This window comes from Pan troglodytes, chromosome 19 (genome assembly GCF_028858775.2).
Source record: "Pan troglodytes isolate AG18354 chromosome 19, NHGRI_mPanTro3-v2.0_pri, whole genome shotgun sequence".
Lineage (NCBI taxonomy): Eukaryota > Metazoa > Chordata > Mammalia > Primates > Hominidae > Pan > Pan troglodytes.
In genome coordinates, this window is record NC_072417.2 from 39,248,941 (window position 1) to 39,269,616 (window position 20,676).

The 20,676-nt window shown below is 47.7% G+C and overlaps 2 protein-coding genes across 7 annotated transcripts; one reads left to right on the forward strand and one right to left on the reverse strand.

Annotated features, from left to right (window-relative positions):
- The first annotated feature begins 12 nt into the window (after positions 1–12).
- IFT20 (intraflagellar transport 20) lies at positions 13–7,315 on the forward strand. 5 transcript variants are annotated; one of them, XM_003953094.6, is made up of 6 exons: positions 50–294; positions 3,260–3,496; positions 3,655–3,783; positions 5,121–5,206; positions 6,369–6,472; positions 6,907–7,315. In XM_003953094.6, the coding sequence occupies exons 2-6, from the start codon at positions 3,421–3,423 to the stop codon at positions 6,986–6,988; spliced, it is 477 nt and encodes a 158-aa protein (XP_003953143.1). In that variant the 5' UTR covers positions 50–294; positions 3,260–3,420; the 3' UTR covers positions 6,989–7,315. The 5 variants fall into 5 exon arrangements, 3 of the variants coding, with proteins under 3 accessions (XP_003953143.1, XP_003953144.1, XP_003953145.1); XR_010152924.1 differs by having other exon boundaries at positions 145–294; positions 6,274–6,472; XM_003953096.4 differs by having other exon boundaries at positions 150–294; positions 3,461–3,496.
- On the reverse strand, positions 6,955–16,577 carry TMEM97 (transmembrane protein 97). 2 transcript variants are annotated; one of them, NM_001251914.4, is made up of 3 exons: positions 16,299–16,563; positions 9,997–10,141; positions 6,955–9,110 (listed from the first exon to the last, which is right to left on the reverse strand). In NM_001251914.4, exons 1-3 carry the CDS (start codon positions 16,422–16,424, stop codon positions 8,854–8,856), a joined length of 528 nt encoding a protein of 175 aa, NP_001238843.1. In that variant the 5' UTR covers positions 16,425–16,563; the 3' UTR covers positions 6,955–8,853. The 2 variants fall into 2 exon arrangements, with proteins under 2 accessions (NP_001238843.1, XP_009430738.1); XM_009432463.5 differs by having other exon boundaries at positions 7,416–9,110; positions 9,997–10,136; positions 16,299–16,577.
- Positions 16,578–20,676: the final 4,099 nt, after the last annotated feature.

Sequence of the window (20,676 nt, forward strand, 5' to 3'; positions counted from 1 at the left end):
CCGAGGGTCTTCGCGGAGAGAGCAAAGCCACTTCTGGCCGCCTTGCTGGCGCTAAGGCTTCTGGGTCTTGTAGGCCGGGCCTCCCCTCGGGCCTCTGTTTCCCAGCAGGCTCTGTGGAATGGGGCTGTAAGTGCTTCCGGAGTCAGGAAGGTAGTGACGTCATAGGTAAACAGGCTCTGTATCCGTGGCAGCGGCCGTGGCAGGCTGGCTGGGTACCGGCTGCCGCTGACCCAGGAGAAGCTGCCTGTCTACATCAGCCTGGGCTGCAGCGCGCTGCCGCCGCGGGGCCGGCAGGTAGGCTGACCTCGGGTCGGGGGACGCGGGCGGACCAGGGGCGAGAGGAGCCTGACAGGCCCGCGTCCTGAGGAAAGGCAGTACCGGGCGGGGAGAGACGTGGGAATTCCGCCCCACTCTCAGGGGGCGCTTTCACACCCAGCTTAGGCCTGGAGTTTGATGCGTTGATGCTTGCCACGATCTTACGAGGAAACTGCGGCTCGGATAAGTTCGGGGAGTTTACATAGTAAAGAGTCGGCTCGCAGTGCCTCGCATGCATCTGGGAGAGCAGGGGCGCAGAAAGTATGCCACCGCCTCATGCTCAGGGAGCTTAGTCCCACCTCTTGGGCCAGGTGTTGCTCAGATGCTCAGACACGCGTGTGATGGGAGTTGGTAGATAATCTGTGAACTCTTTCCCTGCACCTCTTCTTCCATCTTACCTATCTCTTTAAGCCAGCCCTTCCAATCAGATAGGTGGGCCAAGCCAGATTCATGGGAGTCATGCCTGACTTGTTTTTCTCTTATCCCCAAACCCCCACATTCAGTCAGTCCATTGCTAAGCCCCATCACCTCGACTTACAAAACATCTCAACTCGGAACACTTGTCTTCGGCTGCCAGCCTTGGTTACTGTAATAGTCTCCTGTTTCCACGGTCATTCATTCCACAAACATTTACTGAGTGCCAGTTATGTGTGGGCACCATGCTAGGTGCTAGGGTTAGAGTGATGAACAAGAAGGTACTTGGGGCCTTGCCCTCTCTTGTTCCCTCCAATCGGTTCTCTCAGGCTGAGCAAGAGTGATCTTTCTAAGTCTGATTTTGTTGGTCTGCTGAGAACCCGCTGGCTGTCCATTACCCTTCTGATAAAATCCAAGCTCATGACTGCGTCTTTCAGAGCCTTCGGTGATCCAGCTGTTGTCTCCCTGTCTAGCCTCATTCTGTTCCCTTCTCTTGCTCAGTCTCTGTTCTCGGAATGCATCAAATTTCCTGTTGCCTCAGGATCTTCACATACGTGTTTCCTTCTGCCTGCAATGCCTTGCTTCCCCTTTCACTTGACAAACTTTTGGACAGTCTTTAGGTCTGTTTAAGTGTCATTTTTTTCAGAAGGCCTCTGTTGGCCCTCCCCTCCAAGTCCGCCCCCCATGAACTGTGTCCTCCTGCAGCACTTCACATAGCACCATGTACTTTTCCTTATAGTAATATCACGATTTGTGATTATTTGTTTACCATCTGTCCAGAGGCATTGTTTTCACTAGTCTGTCCCCAGAGCAGGGACTCAGTGGATGTTTCTGAATAAATGCATGCTCTCAGGGAAGGGGGTGGAAGTTGAAGCAGATATTTGCTCCCTCATGTTACTTCAATCTTTCTGGAGCAGCTGGTCAGATTAACGACCTGTAGCTGCGAAAGACAGATTTTTTGGTTTTTTTTTTGAGACAGGGTCTCACTCTGTTGCCCAGGCTGGAGTGCAGTGGTGTGAACACGGCTCACTGCAGCCTCCACCTCCTGGGCTTAAGCGATCCTCCCAGCTCACCCTCCCAAGTAGCTGGGACTACAGGCACATGTCACCAGGTCTGGCTATCTTAGAAATCTTTTGTAGAGACGGTATTTTGCCACATTGCCCAGGCTGGTTTCAGACTCCTGTGCCCAAGTGATCCTCCCACCTCAGTCTCCCAAAGTGCTGGGATTACAGGCATGAGCTACTGCACTGGCCAGATCTTTTTAAAAAGCCCTATTTTAAGGAAGCTACAGATGAACAAAATGCTTCAAAAGGATGATGCTAGCTCACTTACATCAGTGGATTCCAGTGAGGCCAAAGGCCAGAGTCGTCTACAGACAGCTCATAGACATGTATTAGTTGGCCCATGCAGTGTTGGATGTGGGTTTTCCCCCTTACTTAAAATTTTTGAATTACATACCAACATTGAGGTACTGGATTTCTGGTCCTCTTAAAAACCAGAAGTTCTGGAAACAGTGAGACTTGATTATTTTCCAACCATTGCTCCTCCTTGGCACACCTGCCCTGGACAGCCAACCCCAGAATCACCCCATTCAGAACAGGACTTCTCTAAGGAAGCCAGAAGGGAAACAGCTGAGGCTGGGGGCAGTGGGGGCAGAGGGAAGGGGCTGGTGCAGGTCCAGGTGATGGTAGACTTTGGAGCACCTGGGTTTTAGAATTGGCATAGCAGCCAATTGCTAGATGTAAGTAGCATTGCCTCCCTTTTTAAACAGGTCATAATGATGTCTATGTTTAATTTTGTGTGTGTGTGTGTGTGTGTGTGTGTGTGTGTGTGTGTGTGTGTGTTTTGAGCCAGAACAAGGGTGAGTTTTCAGTATTTCCTTCCTAGAATTGAGGCATCCTTTGGAACAGGAATGCAAGGTGGCTTGGTAAGGGAGAAGATATCTCTGTTAGTTCTCTGTTGCCTACAGAAAAAAATCCAAACTCCTTAGCTTGGCATGCAGGGTCTTCCTGGTCTGGCTCCAGCTCACCTTTCCAGCTCCATTCTTTTTCCTCTCGTCCTTAGGTGAGATAGGTCCTTTCAGTGACTTCAGGCCTTTGTCCATGCTGTTTTCTCTGCTTGGAATACCTATCCCTGTTCTCCTGCCTTGATATGTTCTTGCTGATACTTCATTCCTTTTTGTGTTTTCTGCTAGGAAGAGAATGACCCAACTTTGATTCCCAATTCAGGCAAGCATACGTTTTGAGTAATATTCTTACTCCTGACTTTTTATTTTTTAACCATAATTTTTAATTTACTCGGATTTCCTTTATTTGGTTTTTGTGTTGTTCCAGTATATGTATTTGAGAAGCCTTTTCATGTGCTTTTCGGTACATAACTGGTGATATATAAATACACTTATGGCTTACAACTTAGTTCACATGTCACTCCTTCATTAATGGCTCTGTCCTCCTCTGGCTCTTTACTGATGTTTCTAAACAAGCATTTAACGCAGTGTGGTTTTTCAGTTTCCGTGTCTGTCTTCTTCCAGCTGAACTATGTGCTCTTCAGGGCGGGCACCGTGTTGCATTCATCTTTGTACCCCCAGCATCTAGCAGTGTTGGCATGTAGTAGGCACTCAAGAAATGTGTGTTGAATGAACGATGCCTGTGACAAGCAAGCGGACTTTATTCTTTCCTGACCCTTGCTCCTATGACACACCTCCTCCTGACTGCCACTGTCACTCCTTCAGAGCAGAACTCCTCTAGGGAACCTGGATGGGAAACAGGTGAGGCTCAGAGAGGTGGTGGCAGAGGGAACGGGGATCCTTTGGAACACCTGGGTTTTTGGCATTGGTGTCCAAGGGCAGGAGTGGGGCTGGCTTGGCAGCAGGCATTTCCTTGGGTGGCTGGGAATTGATGAGGAATTGGGCCTGTTTCTTTACAGCCATGGCCAAGGACATCCTGGGTGAAGCAGGGCTACACTTTGATGAACTGAACAAGCTGAGGGTGTTGGACCCAGAGGTTACCCAGCAGACCATAGAGCTGAAGGAAGAGTGCAAAGACTTTGTGGACAGTGAGTATTGGGGAGATACAGTGCCACTCAGCTTTGAGCTGCCATTTCAACTGTACCCCAGGCTCATCTTGGCCCTGCCACAGTGGAGCTGCTGGCTCCCTGGAGGTTGAATCTGGCGTCTGTGAGTTCCCACGTGCTACCCTTTTCTGTCTGCCCTCTTGTGCTCTCATGTGTCCCCAACAGGGCACCAGTCAAACCAAACACTGGGATGGGGAGGGGAGGGTGTTTTTAGATATGCCATCTTTCATTTCTTGCTCTTAGAAACCTTAAACTTTCTGGGAACACAACCATGGCTTGGGTGTGGGAAATAGAATTATGTACTCATGATTTGATTTCTTCAGAGAAAGTCTTCTCAGTGGCAGGTTCTCTGTTATCTGGAGTTAGAAGTGATAGGTGAAGTTTCTAGAAGCAGCTCAACAGACTTACTGAAGTCATCTTTTGGCTGGAAATCTTCAGGAAGCCTCCTGTCCCAGCAGCCAAGCAAGCCCAATGCCCGTACAGAGCCAGATCTAGCTAGAGCAAGGGACTTCTGAGCTTTCTGGGGGCTTCCTAGGTTGTGGAGAGAGCTTGGTTAGTGAAAGGTAGCTTGGGTTCTGTCACTAACCTGTGATTGCTGTGCCATGCACACACCTCTCTGGGCCTTAGTTTCCCCTCAGTAAATTGTGTTTCTGTCACATCCAGGGCATTGGAGAAAGTGAGTGGGAGATTAGGCACTTAATGCTGTGAGCTTGCTTTTTTGTGGTTACAAGTGGGAAGTCCCCATCCCCACTGTTAATTGAAATCTGGTGTCATACCTGTAGCTAGTCCAGAGGCAGCGCTTGTGTCCTGAGGCTGCCCTTTTGTGAACAACAGTGCTTCCTGTCACTCCTGGGGAAGCAGGGTTGGGGTCTGTCTGGAGAATGAGCCCAGTAAGGGCCTAGTGCTTTCATAGCCGGAGGTCATAGCGGCTGGCTGGCTCAGTGGGGATGCAAGGTCCGAGTATGCCCTGGTCCAGCTGGCCACCCTTCTCTAGGTTCAGACCAAGGGTAGGAGACAGGCCAACAGGCACCAAAGTGTTTAAGTGACAGGGTCTTGCTATGTTCCCCAGGCTGGAATGCAGTGGCAGTTCACAGGCATGATCACACATCCTCTAACTCCTGGGTTCAAGTGATCCTCCCACCTCAGCCCCCTGAGTAGCTGGGACTACAGTTGCTCTCCACCACGCCTGGCCCACACGGAACTATTTTAACACAAATTAGAAGGGGCAGTCTGCTCTGCCCTCTCACTGCCTTAGCACTCTACCGAAGGGGAGTGATGATACTAAGGAAATATTTTATTTTTTGTTCTTTTCCTAAAAGAAATTGGCCAGTTTCAGAAAATAGTTGGTGGTTTAATTGAGCTTGTTGATCAACTTGCAAAAGAAGCAGAAAATGAAAAGATGAAGGTAAGATCAGCATGTGTTCCGCCTACATCTTGGCCTGGGACCCTAGTTCACTACCCTCTCATCCTTCTTCCCTCTTGATTTATTTAGAGGGGTAGAGGGCTGGGTGGGTGAATTTTTATTTAAGATTTTAATAACTTCTGGTCCACTTAACCTACTGAACTTATACCAGTCTTTATTTCCTTTAATCTTTTTTTTTTTTTTTTTTGAGACAGAGTCTTGCTGTGTCACCCAGGCTGGAGTGCACTGGTGCAATCTCGGCTCACTGCAAGCTCTGCCTCTCAGATTCAAGCGATTCTCCCACCTCAGCCTCCCGAGTAGGTGGGACTACAGGTGTGTGCCACCACACCCAGCTGAGGTTTTTGTTTTTTTTTTTTTTTCTGAGACGGAGTTTTCTCTCGTTGCCCAGGCTGGAGTGCAATGGTGCGATCTTGGCTCACTGCAACCTCCGCCTCCTGGATTCAAGCGATTCTCCTGCCTCAGCCTCCCGAGTAGCTGGGATTACAGGCATGTGCCACCATGCCTGGCTAATTTTGTATTTTTAGTAGAGACAGGGTTTCTCCATGTTGGTCAGGCTGGTCTCAAACTCCCAACCTTAGGTGATCCGCCTGCCTCAGCCTCCCAAAGTGCTGGGATTAAGGCGTGAGTGACTGCGCCCGGCCATTTTTTTGTATTTTTAGTAAAGATGGGGTTTCACCATGTTGGCCAGGCTGGTTGCAAACTCCTGGCCTCAAGTGAACTGCCTACCTTGGCCTCCCAAAGTGCTGGGATTGCAGGTGTGAGCCACCACACCTGGCCTCATTTCATCTTCATATCAGCACTGATGTAGATGGTCTTATCCTCATTTTATAAATGAAGAAATGAAGGCTTACATAGTATGATTGGTGAAAGGCACAAGGCTGAATGGCACCACCAAATGTGCTATTGTGCCTGTGTCCCTGGCTCTAGGAATACTCCTAGACCTGCCTCAAAGCTGCCGTCTAGTTCTTGAGGCACTTTGTGATCAGTAGGTTAATCCTTCTGACTTAACCCAAAAGCTTTGGGGCTCCACTTTCTTTTCCTCTCTGAAGACTGACACAGCTCCCAGATAACCCCTCCCCACTTCGAGGACTTGATGCTGTAGATGGTTTTAATGAAGCCATGGCCTTCTCTGGCAATACTGTAGGCCATCGGTGCTCGGAACTTGCTCAAATCTATAGCAAAGCAGAGAGAAGCTCAACAGCAGCAACTTCAAGCCCTAATAGCAGAAAAGAAAATGCAGCTAGAAAGGTAAGAAGTCATGATGTAAAGCAAGTTTTTTACACAGCTGAATTTCCACTCTTCCTTCTGGAATGATCACTTCTTGTCCTTATTCTTCATCATTGTTTTCCCAGGAATAGCATCTCACTTGTCATCCTGAAGATTTTAAAAAATAAAATTACATTTGATGGGAAGGAAATAGAAAACTTGTTAATATCAAACCACCTCTAGTAGTTTGAGCATGAAAGGGTCCACGAAGTTGGCTGGCTCTCTGAAAGAAGACTTTCCTAGGGCTGGAGATTTCTCATGGGTGGCTCTGGGTAGGGCTTTGCCTCTTTCTTTCTTCATTCTGAACTCACACCATTTCTTGAAATCATTTAAACCTCTGTATCCTTCTCTAGAAGAATTAGGTCTGTGGTTTACTTCATCTTTTTTTCAGGGCCTCTAACAATTTTGTTTTTCAGGTATCGGGTTGAATATGAAGCTTTGTGTAAAGTAGAAGCAGAACAAAATGAATTTATTGACCAATTTATTTTTCAGAAATGAACTGAAAATTTCGCTTTTATAGTAGGAAGGCAAAACAAAAAAAAAGCCTCTCAAAACCAAAAAAACCTCTGTAGCATTCCAGCGGCTTGACCAATGACCTATGTCACAAGAGGTGGCGTGTAAGGAATGCAGCCCCCTGAAGACGGCACTACAAGTCTGGGGGAGCCAGTTTTAACATCAGTGCACAGCTGCTGCTGGTGGCCCTGCAGTGTACGTTCTCACCTCTTATGCTTAGTTGGAACTAAGCAGTTTGTAAACTTTCATCCTTTTTTTTGTAAATTCACAAAGCTTTGGAAGGAGAAGCAATAAATTTTTGTTTTCAAATGGCTTGATGTACCTTTTTTCCTGTTGCTCTTGAAATATGTTTAACTCCTCATGAGAGAACCCTGGATTCTCTATCCCCTAGTCCACAAAACAAACCAGGCAGTAGTCAGCAGCTACCTTTATTTGGATCACACACGTGAGTCAGACAGTACCACTAATCAGGCCAATATGGCTTGTGAGCAAAATGGGTGAAAATAGAGGGAACTGACTGGGACCTGTTGTCTAACATCATTTTAAGGTTGAACTTGAGCAAAGACTTAGAGAAAGCTGATGGAATGCCAAGCATCAATGTGAAGAGACCCTCTATGCACACAGTGGATATGTTATGCCTGGCTGTAGCCACCTTCTCTTCTGAAAACAAGATGGGAATGACGGAACTGTATTAAAGGATTAAGTTATCCACTAGGGAGCATACTAGCACACTTCCAGATCAGCCTTGAGATGCTAGACTTCAGATACAGGGACTTGTGTCAGGTGGCCTCTAGAAATGTGGAAGACTAAGATTTAGAAATAAACTAATTTAAAAGCAAACAAACAAAAAAAAACTTTCGCCTAGGATGATCTGTTTACAACAGAAACAAAAACATTTTCCAGTTTAATCCATTTGACTGAAAGTCATTGTTGGGCTGACCCTTAAGGAAAACTTAAGTTTAAACTTCCTTTGCATAGTATGTTTTCTCTTTTTTCCTTGGGTTAGAGGTGGGGACAAGAAAACATTGATATAGTTTTGAATTAACATTAAAGAGGCAAAATTTCACATTTAAAATGGCCCAAAATATCCCACTATTCATTTTGCTGACAGGTGATACACTCTTGAGAATCAGGAGTGGAGGGTTTAGTCATAAGCATATATGCTGTGGGTCAGGTGACTCATGAACATGTCAAACAGGCCATGTTCTTTAGCAGTTTCTGGTCTGGTCCTGCTTTTAGTAATCTTGCGGTGGAACTCAGGCACACAGTTATTTGGTACCACTTCCTTATAACCTAGCCCACACCCCTTTGCCCACCCTCAAGCCGATCGGTCTGTTCATCCCAGTGCCCTTAGAAGGTGAAGGTTTGGGCTGGGCCCAGTGGTTCACATCTGTAATCCCAGCACTTAGGGAGACTGAGGTGGGCAGATCACTTGAGCCTAGGCGTTCGAGACCAACCTGGGCAACATGGCAAAACCCTGTCTCCACACACACAAAAAAACCCCCAAAAAATTAGCCATACGTGTTGGTACACGCCTGTAGTTCTAGCTACTTGGGAGGCTAAGGAAGATGGCTTGAGCCCAGGAGGCGGAGGTTGCAGTGAGCCGAGATCATGCCACTGCCCTTTACTCCAGCCTGGGCAACAGAGTGAGACTGTCTTAAAAAAAAAAAAAAAAAAAATGGAAGAAGGTGAGGGTTTGACATGGTTCCTGACACCATCTTGCTCTTGTGCATTGCTGCCAGTGTTTCAAATGCTGCTGAAGACGTGGGTTCTGAGCAGTGTTCCTTGTATTGTATCCAACAAGCAACCACCCTGTAGGCATCTCTACCCTGGGTCAGTGGTTGTTTCCTTCATTTTTTTTTTCTTTTCTCTTCATACTTGTAGGGGCTCCGCAACATGAAAATTAAAAGTACAAATGGGATGAGTAAGTAGGGGGCATAGACAGACACAAGGGTTAACCGTTCATGCAAAGTCTCAGGTCTTTGTCCCTTGAAACCACTGGCTTTGGAGAAATCCTCAAACAGAAATGTGGAGAGTATCGGAATTAAGGTTGTCATGGTGTGAACAGAGTAGATGATTGCAGGAGTTCGAATCCACTTGCAGCTTCCTGAGGTAGTCAGGGGAAAAGAAAAATGGTTAGGTCTGTTCATGACTCAAAGGTGTCCATGACCTTCCCACTGTCTCTGCCTGCCTGCTTTCTTCTACTCCCTTCTCCAAGTGGAAACTCGGAACTGGAAACCTGGATGTGCCACACTGCCCAACATGCAGACTTACGTGACAGCTCACCGACAGCTCGCCAAAGAACCAAGAATGGGGGTCAGAACATAACTCGGAAAAGCTCTAGGGCAATAAAACTGCCATTACCGGTTAAACCTGTGTGGTATAAAATCCAAGGGGCGGGAAATCCCTGCCCCATGGCATCTGTTTGTTCAGTAATTATATATAGGTGAGAGGATCAGGAGGCAGATTCAGTGACCCCAGGGGGTGCCAATGGGAAACGAGCATTTTCAGTGGTTTTAGCTTATCAAGTACACGTGTATGGTCACCTTTTTAAAAAAGCATTGATTATATGAGAACACTAAGAAGAATTTTAAAATGAGAAGCACATTAGGGATTAGCCTGATGCTACAGCTTATAAGTCAGTATGATACTATCCAACGCAGAGAAATAAAAGCCAACAAAAAGAGAAATTAATTCTGTTGGGGAACAAAACAAAAGGGAACAAGCTCATTGTTTAAGTGGTCTCAGGCTTCATGTGTATGCAAGGGATTTCCAGACGACTGAGGCAGCCGTGCAGGCCTGCTGACCACAGACATGAGCCTGAGCCACACTAACGTCCCTTTACAAGATCTACCCTGGCTATTTATCCCAGATCCTGTAGCATTCTCCCACAAACTATCGGGACCATCCCCTTCCCTTTGGAGATACTTTCCCAAAAGATTTCTGGGACCTGATTTCTGAGTAAAAATGGGATTTTCCCACCATTTACCAACCTTTGAGGAAGGCATACGTTGCAATGGGAAAGAAAGGCAGCTGAAACACAAGCTCGCAAAACAGAAAGGACTTAAACCAGGCTGGGGGCTCCTGTAGCAGCGGGTCTTTGAACTCCTTAGCATACCACTTCAGCAGGTTTCTAAACTGAAAAAGAAAACGAACATGATGAATTACAGCCACTTGGCCTCAACAGGCTCGGCGCTAGCTCATTTGAAAATACACTGGAGGAGCCTGTCATTAATTAGCCACCCCCCACTACCCCGGCAGCAGATGGCATGTCCAGCTGGCTTTTGTGACACAGCCTAGGTGGTCATTTAATAAAAACTTACTATCCCTAACTCAAATGTTCCCTTCTCTGAAATTTTCTCAACTCTTCCAGCCCCTTCTTTGTGTTACCCAGAATCTGTTCATAATTCCAAGATAACACATCCAGGTGTGTTGGCCACTGTCAGGAGCAACAATAAGTATCTGGCACTTGGTAAGCACTCAGGGTGTTCGCTGAATGAACAAATGTGACATTTCTGTCAACAATATCATTCTTTGTTTAAAAAAACAAATACACATGAAAACCATCCTGACACTTTCCCTTTTGTAATGGCAACTACACACCAAACTCCTCCAAAGGCCAGATTCCCTCAAATGCAGAAATGAATTGAATTTCCCTCTTCTTTTTGCGGGGTGGGGGTGGGAGTGAAAGGGGAAGTAAATCTAACCTCTGTGGCGATGTAATTTTGGACACTTTAATTCCAATATGACAAACAAGTTCCTTAACTCCCCTAATTCTAATTTTTGGTTTATTTTAGGAGACAGGATTTTAGTGGAAGAACAAACTCTGCCCCAAACTACAAACTACCTAGTAGCTTCTTGGTTATGCAGGGTTTTAGCGTCTCAGTTCTAGCTTGGGCCCCACGCTTGTAATTACCTTGTCAAATAAAAAGGATGTGGATCCATGCTGACCTGGCTACAGGCAGAGAAAAGAAGCAGAGTTTAAGGCTTCCCATCTTGGGCTTTTATAGGAGCCCAAAGCCTAGTGCTCTTGGCTCTATGTGGACTACTAAACGTTTGTCACATTTAACCTCCTAGATGTGGCGTTGCCCTGACACACAGGCCTTCAAAGACAAATAAGTCTTGATATTATGATTAATAAAGGCAACTCCAGGGTAAGAATTTATCTTACTTACAATGGAAAATCCAAGAATATTTTTCCTGTTAATTTTTAATCAAAAGATAAAGCCTCGCTATTGTGAAATAGAAGCCCCACTGCTGCAAGAGCACTTTAAGCAAACATCCAGAAACAAATATCCTGTTAGCATATTATTAATTTCAGAAAGGCTTTGGCTAGATAACCAATTTATTGACCAAAGGATATCCAAATTTGTACTTAATTTGAAATTGAAATTCATAGCAATGCCCTTTGCTTCCTTCTAAGCACTTTTCTGGATGGGAATGTGGTTTGAATAGGATTGAATTGATAAGAAACACAAAGGCTAAGTCACTGTCCCTCTCCAGGGTTCTACTTCCTCATCTGTAAAATGAGCAACTTGGACTAGATGTTTTCTTAAGATCCCTTTTTTGCTTTTTAGATTTTTAAAAATACTGGATGACACTACCTGCTTTAAAAGATTGACTATAAAATTATTATTATTTTTTTTGAGACAGTCTCTGTTGCCCAGGCTGGTGGAGTGTGGTGATTTGATCTCGGCCCACTGCAGCCTCAACATCCCGGGCTCAGATGATTCTCTCACCTCAGCTTCCCCAGTAGCTGGGACTACAGGTATGCGCCACCAAGCCCAGCTAATTTTCTGTAGAGACGGGGTTTCGCCACATTGCCCAGGCTGGTTTCGAACTCCTGGGCACAAGCGATCCTCGCTTCAGCCTCCCAAAGTGCTGGGATTACAGGTGTGAGCCACTGCACCCGGCCTGACTGCAAAATTTAAGAGGCATTCTGGGCCAGGCCCGGTGGCTCATGCCTATAATCCCAGCACTTTGGGAGGTCAAGGCGGGTGGATCACCTGAGGTCAGGAGTTCGAGACCAGCCTGGCCAACATGGTGAAACCTCGTCTCTACTAAAAATACAAAAATTAGCTGGGTGTGGTGGCTCACGCCTGTAATCCTAGCAACTCTGGAGGCTGAGGTTGCAGTGAGCCGAGATCGAGCCACTGCACTCCGGCCTGGGTGACAAAGCGAGACTCCATCTCAAAAAAAAAAAAAAAAAAAAAGGCATTCTGGCCATTTGAACTTCACTTTCTATTCAATTTGTTTACAACCTCTCTGATCCAACTATTTCATAAACTGAGGCAGACTTGTACAGCACTTTAATTTCTAAGGCCTACAAGATGAGATCAGCGAAATTTAAAAAACAATCACCCAGATGTCGTAATAATGAATTATCATAATCGTAACCAACCATCTGCCCACAGTCATATACCTGCCACCTGATGCCAGAATGAGGCTGGGACTAATTGTGAGTAGGAGAGTAGAAAGCCCAGGCACCTGGCAGACGGGTGAGGCATGTAGGACCTGGGGTAGAGTGCCTGGCTTTAGGCAAGGCCTTTAATCTCCCTACACTTGTGTCCCCATCAATAAAATAGAGCCAGTAATAGTGCCTACTTCACTATTGGTAAGAGAGTGACTTAATACATGTAGTCTTTAAAATAATGGCTAGCACATAATGATTAATTGAATGTAATTAATACATATTTGGAGATATTCAAGTTTAATCCCATTAAAATCGCAGCTCACAACTGGTCATTAAAAATTATTAGTTATGGCCTCCCTACCAAAGGTAATGAAACTGTTTCCACTTATACCTGACTCACATTTGACTCAACTCACCCTTGTTATACATAAAAGATTCACCTGGCCTGCACGCACGATCTCTAAACCAGTGGTTGCTACTCACCAATCTTGTACTTCTGTAATTTAGAATGGGAACACAGACTGATTTCAGAGCCAGATGCTCACTTGTTTTTCCTTATTTTTACCAGAAGCAATGTTACCCAGCTGCAAATGATACTACAAAATGCTTCCCATCCTCTCCTTTCCATGTTCTCATCCAAACTAAATTCTTACTGTTTCATAATAAAATAAGAGTTTTTCCAGGCCAGGCGCGGTGGTTCACACCTGTAATCCCAGCACTTTGGGAGGCTGAGGCATGCAGATCGCTTGAGGTCAGGAGTTTGAGACCAGCCTGGCCAACATGGTGAAACACCATCTCTAAAAAAATACAAAAATTAGCCAGGCGTTGTGGCACGCACCTGTAATCCCAGCTATTTGGGATGCTGAGGCAGGAGAATTGCTTGAACCCGAGAGGCAGAGGTTGCAGTGAGCCAAGATTGCACCACTGCACTACAGCCTGGGCGACAAGAGACTGTCTCAAAAACAAAATCAAAAAAAAAAAAAAAAGAAAGAAAAACAAAAAGTAAATTAAAAAATGAGTTTTTCCAAGCAGTGATTTGGTGCAATCCAAGAAAAAAAATTTATTTGGCATGTTTCAGCCCAACCACTAGGTGATCTCCTACAGGTTTTTTAACTCTAGGGAAACATTCCTTCTATTTCAGGAAGAAAATGACAGATGTTAAATTTTGTCATTTTTCAAAGAGAATGTGAGAATAACTCAAGGCGTTTATTATTATTTGCCCCATAGAGAAGCAACAAAATCAGCATTTCCTACACCAAAGCAACAAGAATGGAGGCACCGACCTTCCATGCCAGGATGCCACCGAGCTAATGCCTTCAAACATCATCACACACACAGATACACACACACCCAGGATGCCCCTGTGCTAATGCCTAAATCTCACACACACACACACACACATACACACACACACACACACACACACAGAGGTTCTGGCCAGATGCTGCCTGCACTGGCCCTTGGGCCTTCTGCAGTAAGTCAGCATTAAAAAAATAAAGCTGACGCTGGGCACGGTGGGTCACACCTGTAATCTCAGCACTTTGGGAGCCCGAGGCAGGAGGATGGCTTGAGCCCAGAAGACCAGCCTGGGTAACACAGTAAGACATCATCTCTACAAAAAATAAAAAATTAGCCAGGTGTGGTGCTGTGCACCTATAGTCCTAGCTACTCAGGAGACAGGTGGGAGGATCTCTTGTGCTCAGGTTCAAGGCTGTGGTAAGCCATGACTGCATCACAGCACGCCAAGCCTGGGTGACAAAGGACCCTGTTTCTAAAAAAAAGACTGAGAAAATTTTATCAAATGTAAACATTTAAATGGGATCTTTATGATATGATGCTGAGCACCTTTTAAGTGTATTTTGTTAGGGGTGAGCAAGACGGGCTTGTGAGAATGGCACATCCAGGAAGGATAAAGAAGACAACAGCTGTGAAGTCTGGAATGGCTACATGGAGTAGCAGGCTAATTACCAAGTATTAAAACGTCCTATAACACCAGAGATTGTAAACAGGCAGCCTGTCTGAGTATTGCTGGCCACACAGGTTTCAAAAACCACAGATAGGCCAACACTGTAGTAGATTTTCCTTTCTTCAGGGCAATTAATGGTTACTGCAGAGCTGCGATGACCTCTTCGGTCTTTGGGAAGAGTCTGTACTCTCTGGCCCTGTAGTAGGCTGAATAATGGCCCCCAAAGATAACCACATCCTAATCCCTGGAACCTGTGACTATTACTTTATTTGGCAAAAGGGACTTTGCAGATGTAATTAAGGATTTTGAAATGGGAGATTTTCTGGGTTATCTGGTGGGCCCTGCATGTATGACAAGTGTCTTTATAAAAGCGAAGCAGAGGGAACTCTGACTACAGAAAGGGAGGCAATGTGATGACCCGAAGCAGAGATTGAAGTGATGTGAACACAAGCCAAGGAACATTGGCAGCCACCAGAAAATGGAAGAGGCAAGAACCAGATTCTCCCCTGGAGCCCTCAGAAGGAGTGAGCCCTGTCTTGATTTGAGCACTGTAAGATTTCGTTGTGAACTTCTGGCCTCCAGAACTGTAAACAAATAAATCTGTTAAATCACTACATTTGTGGTAACTACAACAGCAATATGAAAACTAACCCACCCTGTATATGTTTGAGCTTATAATTTAACTCAACTCTCTCAACAGTTGAGGATATAGAGCCCTGACCTGCCCAAGTCACCTCCAGTTCTTGGAAGAACCAAGTCCCCAGACTGCAACTTGCTACACACTACCTACGCTTTTCCCATGCAAAAGGAGGTCAGAGGTCTTCCAGTTGTGTTTGGTTCTAGAAGCAAACAAAAAAGAGTGACTTATGGGAGTGGTAGAACATTCTTGAGCTGTGGCCTTTTTGGGAGAGTTAGGCCCCTTGAAAAGTCGATGGAAGCTATATTCTCCTTGCAGGAAACAAAAGGCACACACATTTGCACCCATTTTTGGGAGTTCATGACCCTCAGGTAAAGAACCCCTCCTCGGCAGATAAAAAGCATTTAAGGAAAAACAGACGCAAAATAAAATCTTCAGGTAGACAAGTCAGTCCTGCCTACAGTTATAGATAAGTTGGAGAAACAGAACTGAGGACAGGAATTCCATGGAAGAAGGTCACAGGGTCCAGATACGAGAAAAAAACCTCAACGAACCGGGAAACTAAAACTGTAGCTTTGAAGAAAAAAACAAAGCATTAAAGCAGAGTTTGGGGTTGAAAGAATGCTCTCCAACAACCAGGAAATCGGGATTTTCACCTTTATTTTTACTCAGGAGATCATTGTTACTCGAACCCAATATTGAAGAGCCAATCTGAAAAGATGGCAATTTACTCTTGAGCTCTGGAAGTTGCTGGAACCTGATCTCGAAGCAGTGACGATCTGTGAACGCCCCAGCTGCACCAACCAAGGTGCTAAACCTTCAGACAGGTCTATTTCTACTCGGATTTTTTCTTTGGGATCAGACTGGTATTTTAAAGCCCTTCCAAACAAACAAACAAACAAACAAACAATCAAACAAAAAACCAGAAGCTTAAAGCAAACCTAACATGTGACTTTGGACACCACTTCATCCAGACTACTTCCCTCGGACACTGACAACCGGCCAGAGGTGGAATCGCGGGAAACCTTAAACCCAGGGAAGAAGTGACTTTAAAGGAAACAAAGCGTTCGCCCCCGCCGCTTGGGAGAAGGGGCTGGGATAGAGACAAAGCCCGAGGAAAACACCGAACTAAAGTTGGGTTAGGAGCGGGGGAGGCATGGGCAGGACCCGAGGGAGGCAACTGGAACCCAGAGTGCGCGAGCGCGGAGGAGGTGAAGGCCCTGTGGACGCAGCGCGCGGGAGAGCCTCAGCGGGCCGGGATAAGAGGGGCGCCCCTCACCTCGACTGGGTAGAGCTCGCGCGGCAGCACCGCCTGCAGGTCCACGAACAGGGTGATGGGGATGTGGCTGAGGAAGTAGAGGCCCAGCAGCCACTCCACGCAGCGCCTGGTTGCCGGAGCCCCCATAGTCTGTCGGTTGGGCCTGGACCCGCTGATGTGAGAAGAGGGGCCAAATCCGCGCGCCTTCCCGGACCCACGCGCCTCGGTCGCCGCCTTGCCCCCGCGAGGGCTAGGCAGACCGCTTCCATTGGCTGGCGAGAAGAGGAGGCTCGTGGACAGGGGGCGGCACTCCCCACAGGGCGCACCCATTGGTCCGTATAAGTATAGCGCGTGGAGAAGGCGACTCGTAAGCCATTTCCATTGGCCGCCAGGAGCGCCGTGTGGGCGGGGCTTAGCACGTCGTTCGGCGCGCGGCTACTCAGTGTAGATCGCGGATGTGAGGGCGAGCCTAGCGTTTCGGTGCTGGCCGCGTGGTATCCTGGGCTCCCGGCAGCTGCCGGCGGCGCTCCCTTCCCTCGTGGCTCCGTTCGCCACTACAACAGCAGTATGAAAACTGCACTGGCCCTTGGGCCTTCTGCAGTAAGTCAGCATTAAAAAAATAAAGCTGACGCTGTGCACGGTGGGTCACGCCTGTAATCTCAGCACTTTGGGAGCCCGAGGCAGGAGGATGGCTTGAGCCCAGAAGACCAGCCTGGGTAACTTAGTAAGACATCATCTCTACAAAAAATAAAAAATTAGCCAGGTATGGTGGTGTGCACCTGTAGTCCTAGCTAGTTCGTGTACTAGTGACCAGCGCCTGTGCTGGGCCGCGGTACCCCGGTGCAGTGCGGGCGTCACGGAGCAGGGGTCGCAGAGCGGGGCACGAGCGCCGCGGTGCAGGTTCCCGGCCCAGCCGGGGTTGCGGGTCTGGGGAGGCAGCTGGCCGCGGTGAACAAAGAAGCAGAGGGGAGGACTCGAGGGACGTAGGAGGCAGTAAAATGGACAGGAATCCTCACCGGCTGTGGAGCATGAGGGAAGGTCAAGGATTCGTTTACACGTTCAGCAAATACTGATGTTCATCTCCACGCTGGGCGCAGGCCTGTCTCGGGGCAGGATCGCCGAGGCTGCCATTTGCTAAGAGGGGACACAGGGCAAGGGAGTGCGAGGAAGGAATGCAGCTTGGACTACGTGGACCTTGAGTGGGCTGCAGCGTTGGGTGGAGGAGGCAGTTGGGTGAGCCTGTCTGGAGTCGTAAGCTTGTGAGGCATCAGCCTTTGATGGCGAGCAGAGGGCCTGGGAGAGATCCTGGGGGAGCTCCAGCCTCAGGTCATGGGAGGAGGGGACTGAGATAGGAGCGTACTAGCAGGGGGCTATGTCACAGGGAGGGGCAGCCGTGTCAACACTGAGTGATGCCCGCCTGTGGCCCTGTGGGGAACAGTTGTGTCGTGGGGGCAGGAGCCAGGGAGTAAGAAAGTGGGGAAATGGAGGCAGGAAGTGTAGACAGCTGGTCACGAAGGGGAGAAGACATGGGGCAGTAGCTGGAGAGAGATGCACTCGAGAGTTTATTTTGCAGGTGAGAAAGACTTGAGCTAGTTTAGTTTTGACAGTGGGAGAGGTTACCCCTACTCGAGAAGAGCAGGAAATGCGGCTCAAAGCCCTGGAGGAGGCGGAGGGAATGGAAGGATTGGGGTGGGTTAGGTGGGTGCACTGCGCTCCGCCCAGCTTCCCCTTCCCTTGGGGCGCTATGGGCTAGGACAGAGGGATTATGGCAGTGTTGAAGGCCCAGCTGAGGTTGGGGGCCGCTGACCCGGAGGCCCCAATCTCTTAGGCTGTGTGCTTTGCATTTCTCTAGTGCGGGGTCTACCCAGAAGAAGGCTGTTGGACCCCTACAGAGTTTGGGTTCAGAAAAGCGAAAGGTGGCTTTGAAGAGCTGAAGAAGAGTGATTGAGGTGCAGAAGGTTGCAGTTCAAGCTAGGTAGGGGGAGAGGGAGAGGTGAGGCCAAAGGGGGCTGTAAGACAGGGAGACAGTGGAGGCCTGCTGAGGAACACGTGCCAGCGTGATGGGAGTCACTGGGCCGGAAGGGTGGGAGCTTATGAGGAGGGCGTGCAATACCTGAATTCCTGGGATCAGGAAGAGGTTCTGCCCGTGGGAGTGTGCGGCTGAAATGGAGTGGAGGGGAAGGTCTTTGGAGATGAGGTCAAGGGAAGGCCACCCAGGGTGGTGGTGGCGAAAATGCCACTGCACACGGGGGAGTAACCAGAAGGAAGGTGAGCATGGGATGAGAGTGGAGGGGAAACTGTGTGGACATGGCCTTGCGGAGGGAGGAGGCCGCTTATCCTGACCTTGAAGAGTGCGAGAAGGTGAATAGCCTGCGCTGGAGAGGGCTGTGGGGAAGCTGAGTCCTCAGCCAAGTGCCAGTTACTGGGGGAGGTAACAGTGGAGGGGTTTGGCTGGAGAGGAGGAGGAGCAGGTTGGAAGGAGACAGTAGGAGAAATGTGGAGGTCTTTGGGTGGGGAGCAGGGGATGAACAGCATAGGTGGCTGAGCATCGTGAGGGCACACAGTTCTGGCGTCCCCCAAGCCTCAGGTCAGCCTTGCCCAGGACCACAGAGCCGGCAGCCAGAGGGAGGCAGGGGTGTTCAGGGCTGTTTGTCCTGCTCCGAGGGGGGAGCCGGGCTCCATGGAGAGAACACTCTACCAGGGGCTCAGGAGGGAGGACTCAGAATTAGCTGCTGCTTTTTTTCCAGGAAAAAAAAAAAAAAGTCAATGCCTGGAAAACCTTAGGTCACCTGAGGAGAGAGGCCATTTTGTTCACACCATAAATCTTTAAAGGCAGTTTGCTCTTTCTCAGACTCCACTCTGTTCCCAGACTAACTACTCCTGTTAGTCACTTAGTAGCCATCTTGGTTATCAAATTGACCATTGAGTTATCACGGTGCTTGTGTTCAAGTAACCCTTATGTTATTTAATAGTGGGCCAGGTGTGGTGGCTCATACCTGTAATCACTTTGGGAGGCCGAGGCAGGAGGACCCCTTGAGGCCAGGAGTTTAAGACCAGCCTGGGCAACATAGCAAGACCCCATCTCTTAAAAAAAAATTAGCTGGGCATGGTGGCTTGCCTGTAGTCCCAGCTACTTAGGAGGCTGAGGTGGGAGGATCCCTTGAGCCCAGGAGTTTGAGGCAGCAGTGAGCTGTGATCACCTCACTGCACTCCAGCCTCCGCAACAGTGAGACCCCTCTCAAAGGCCCTAAAGTGCAATGGTAGCGATGTGACAATTCGGATATGCCAATGAGAAACCATAAAGTTCCTTTATGTGAAAAGGTGAAGATTTTTGACTTAGGAAATAATGCTGAGGTTGCTAAGATCTACAGTACAGTAAGATATTTTGAAAGAGACCACATTCACATACTATTTATTACAGTATATTGTTATACTTGTTCTATTTTATTGTTAATGTCTTACTGTGCTTGATTTATAAATTAAACTTTATCATAGGTTTGTATGTATAGGAAAAAACAATATGGTTCAGTACTACCTATGGTTTCAGGCCTCCACTGGGGGTCTTGGAACATGTTCCCCCACGGATAAGGGGGACTTTTGTATACAGCTCCTCTCTCACTTCTCCAAACCATTCACTTGAATGAGAACATGAAGGCTGGGTGCGATGGTTCACACGTGTAATCCCAGCAGAGGCCAAGGCAGGTGGATTACCTGAGGTCAGGAGTTCCAGACCAGCCTCACCAACATGGTGAAACCCAAACTCTACTAAAAGTACAAAAGTTAGCCAGGCATGGTGGTGCACACCTACAGTCCCCGCTACTCAGGAGACTGAGGCAGGAGAATCACTTGAACCTGGGAGGCAGAGGTTGCAGAGTCATGATAGCACCATTGCACTCCAGCCTGGGCGACAGAACAAAACTCTGTCTCAGAAAAAAAAAAAAAAAGGCTGGGCATGGTGGCTCAGGACTGTAATCCCAGCACTTTAGGAGGCTGAGGTGGGTGGATCACCTGAGGTCAGGAGTTCAAGACTGGCCTGGCCAACATGGTGAAAATCCATCTCTACTAAAAATACAAAAATTAGCCAGGCATAGTGGCGTGCGCCTGTAGTCCTAGCTACATGGGAAGCTGAGGCAGGAGAATCACTTGAACCTGGGAGGTGGAGGTTGCAATGAGCCAAGATCGCACCACTGCACTCTAGCCTGAGTGACAGAGCGAGACTCCGTCTCAAAAAAAAAAAAAAAAAAAAAAAAAGGAACATGAAGAGCTGGGAGGGCCTTTTTAGATATCTAGGGCCTAACACCTCATGAGGAAACTGAGGCTCAGAGAGGTGTTTGTCCCAGGTCACAAAGTGAGTGACAAGGCAGGGACTGGAACCCTGGTATCCTAACGCCCAGCCCCA

Excerpts from the sequence above, each read along its gene's own strand:
- IFT20 (XM_003953094.6), top strand. The coding sequence starts at position 3,421 with ATGACACACCTCCTCCTGACTGCCACTGTCACTCCTTCAGAGCAGAAC. Across the intron at positions 3,784-5,120 it reads GTGCAAAGACTTTGTGGACA|AAATTGGCCAGTTTCAGAAA; the intron begins GTGAGTATTGGG and ends TTTTCCTAAAAG. Across the intron at positions 6,473-6,906 it reads AAGAAAATGCAGCTAGAAAG|GTATCGGGTTGAATATGAAG; the intron begins GTAAGAAGTCAT and ends TTTGTTTTTCAG.
- TMEM97 (XM_009432463.5), bottom strand. The coding sequence starts at position 16,546 with ATGGAAGCGGTCTGCCTAGCCCTCGCGGGGGCAAGGCGGCGACCGAGG. Across the intron at positions 10,137-16,298 it reads GCGAGCTCTACCCAGTCGAG|AAACCTGCTGAAGTGGTATG; the intron begins GTGAGGGGCGCC and ends TTTTCAGTTTAG. Across the intron at positions 9,111-9,996 it reads AACGTATGCCTTCCTCAAAG|GAAGCTGCAAGTGGATTCGA; the intron begins GTTGGTAAATGG and ends TGACTACCTCAG.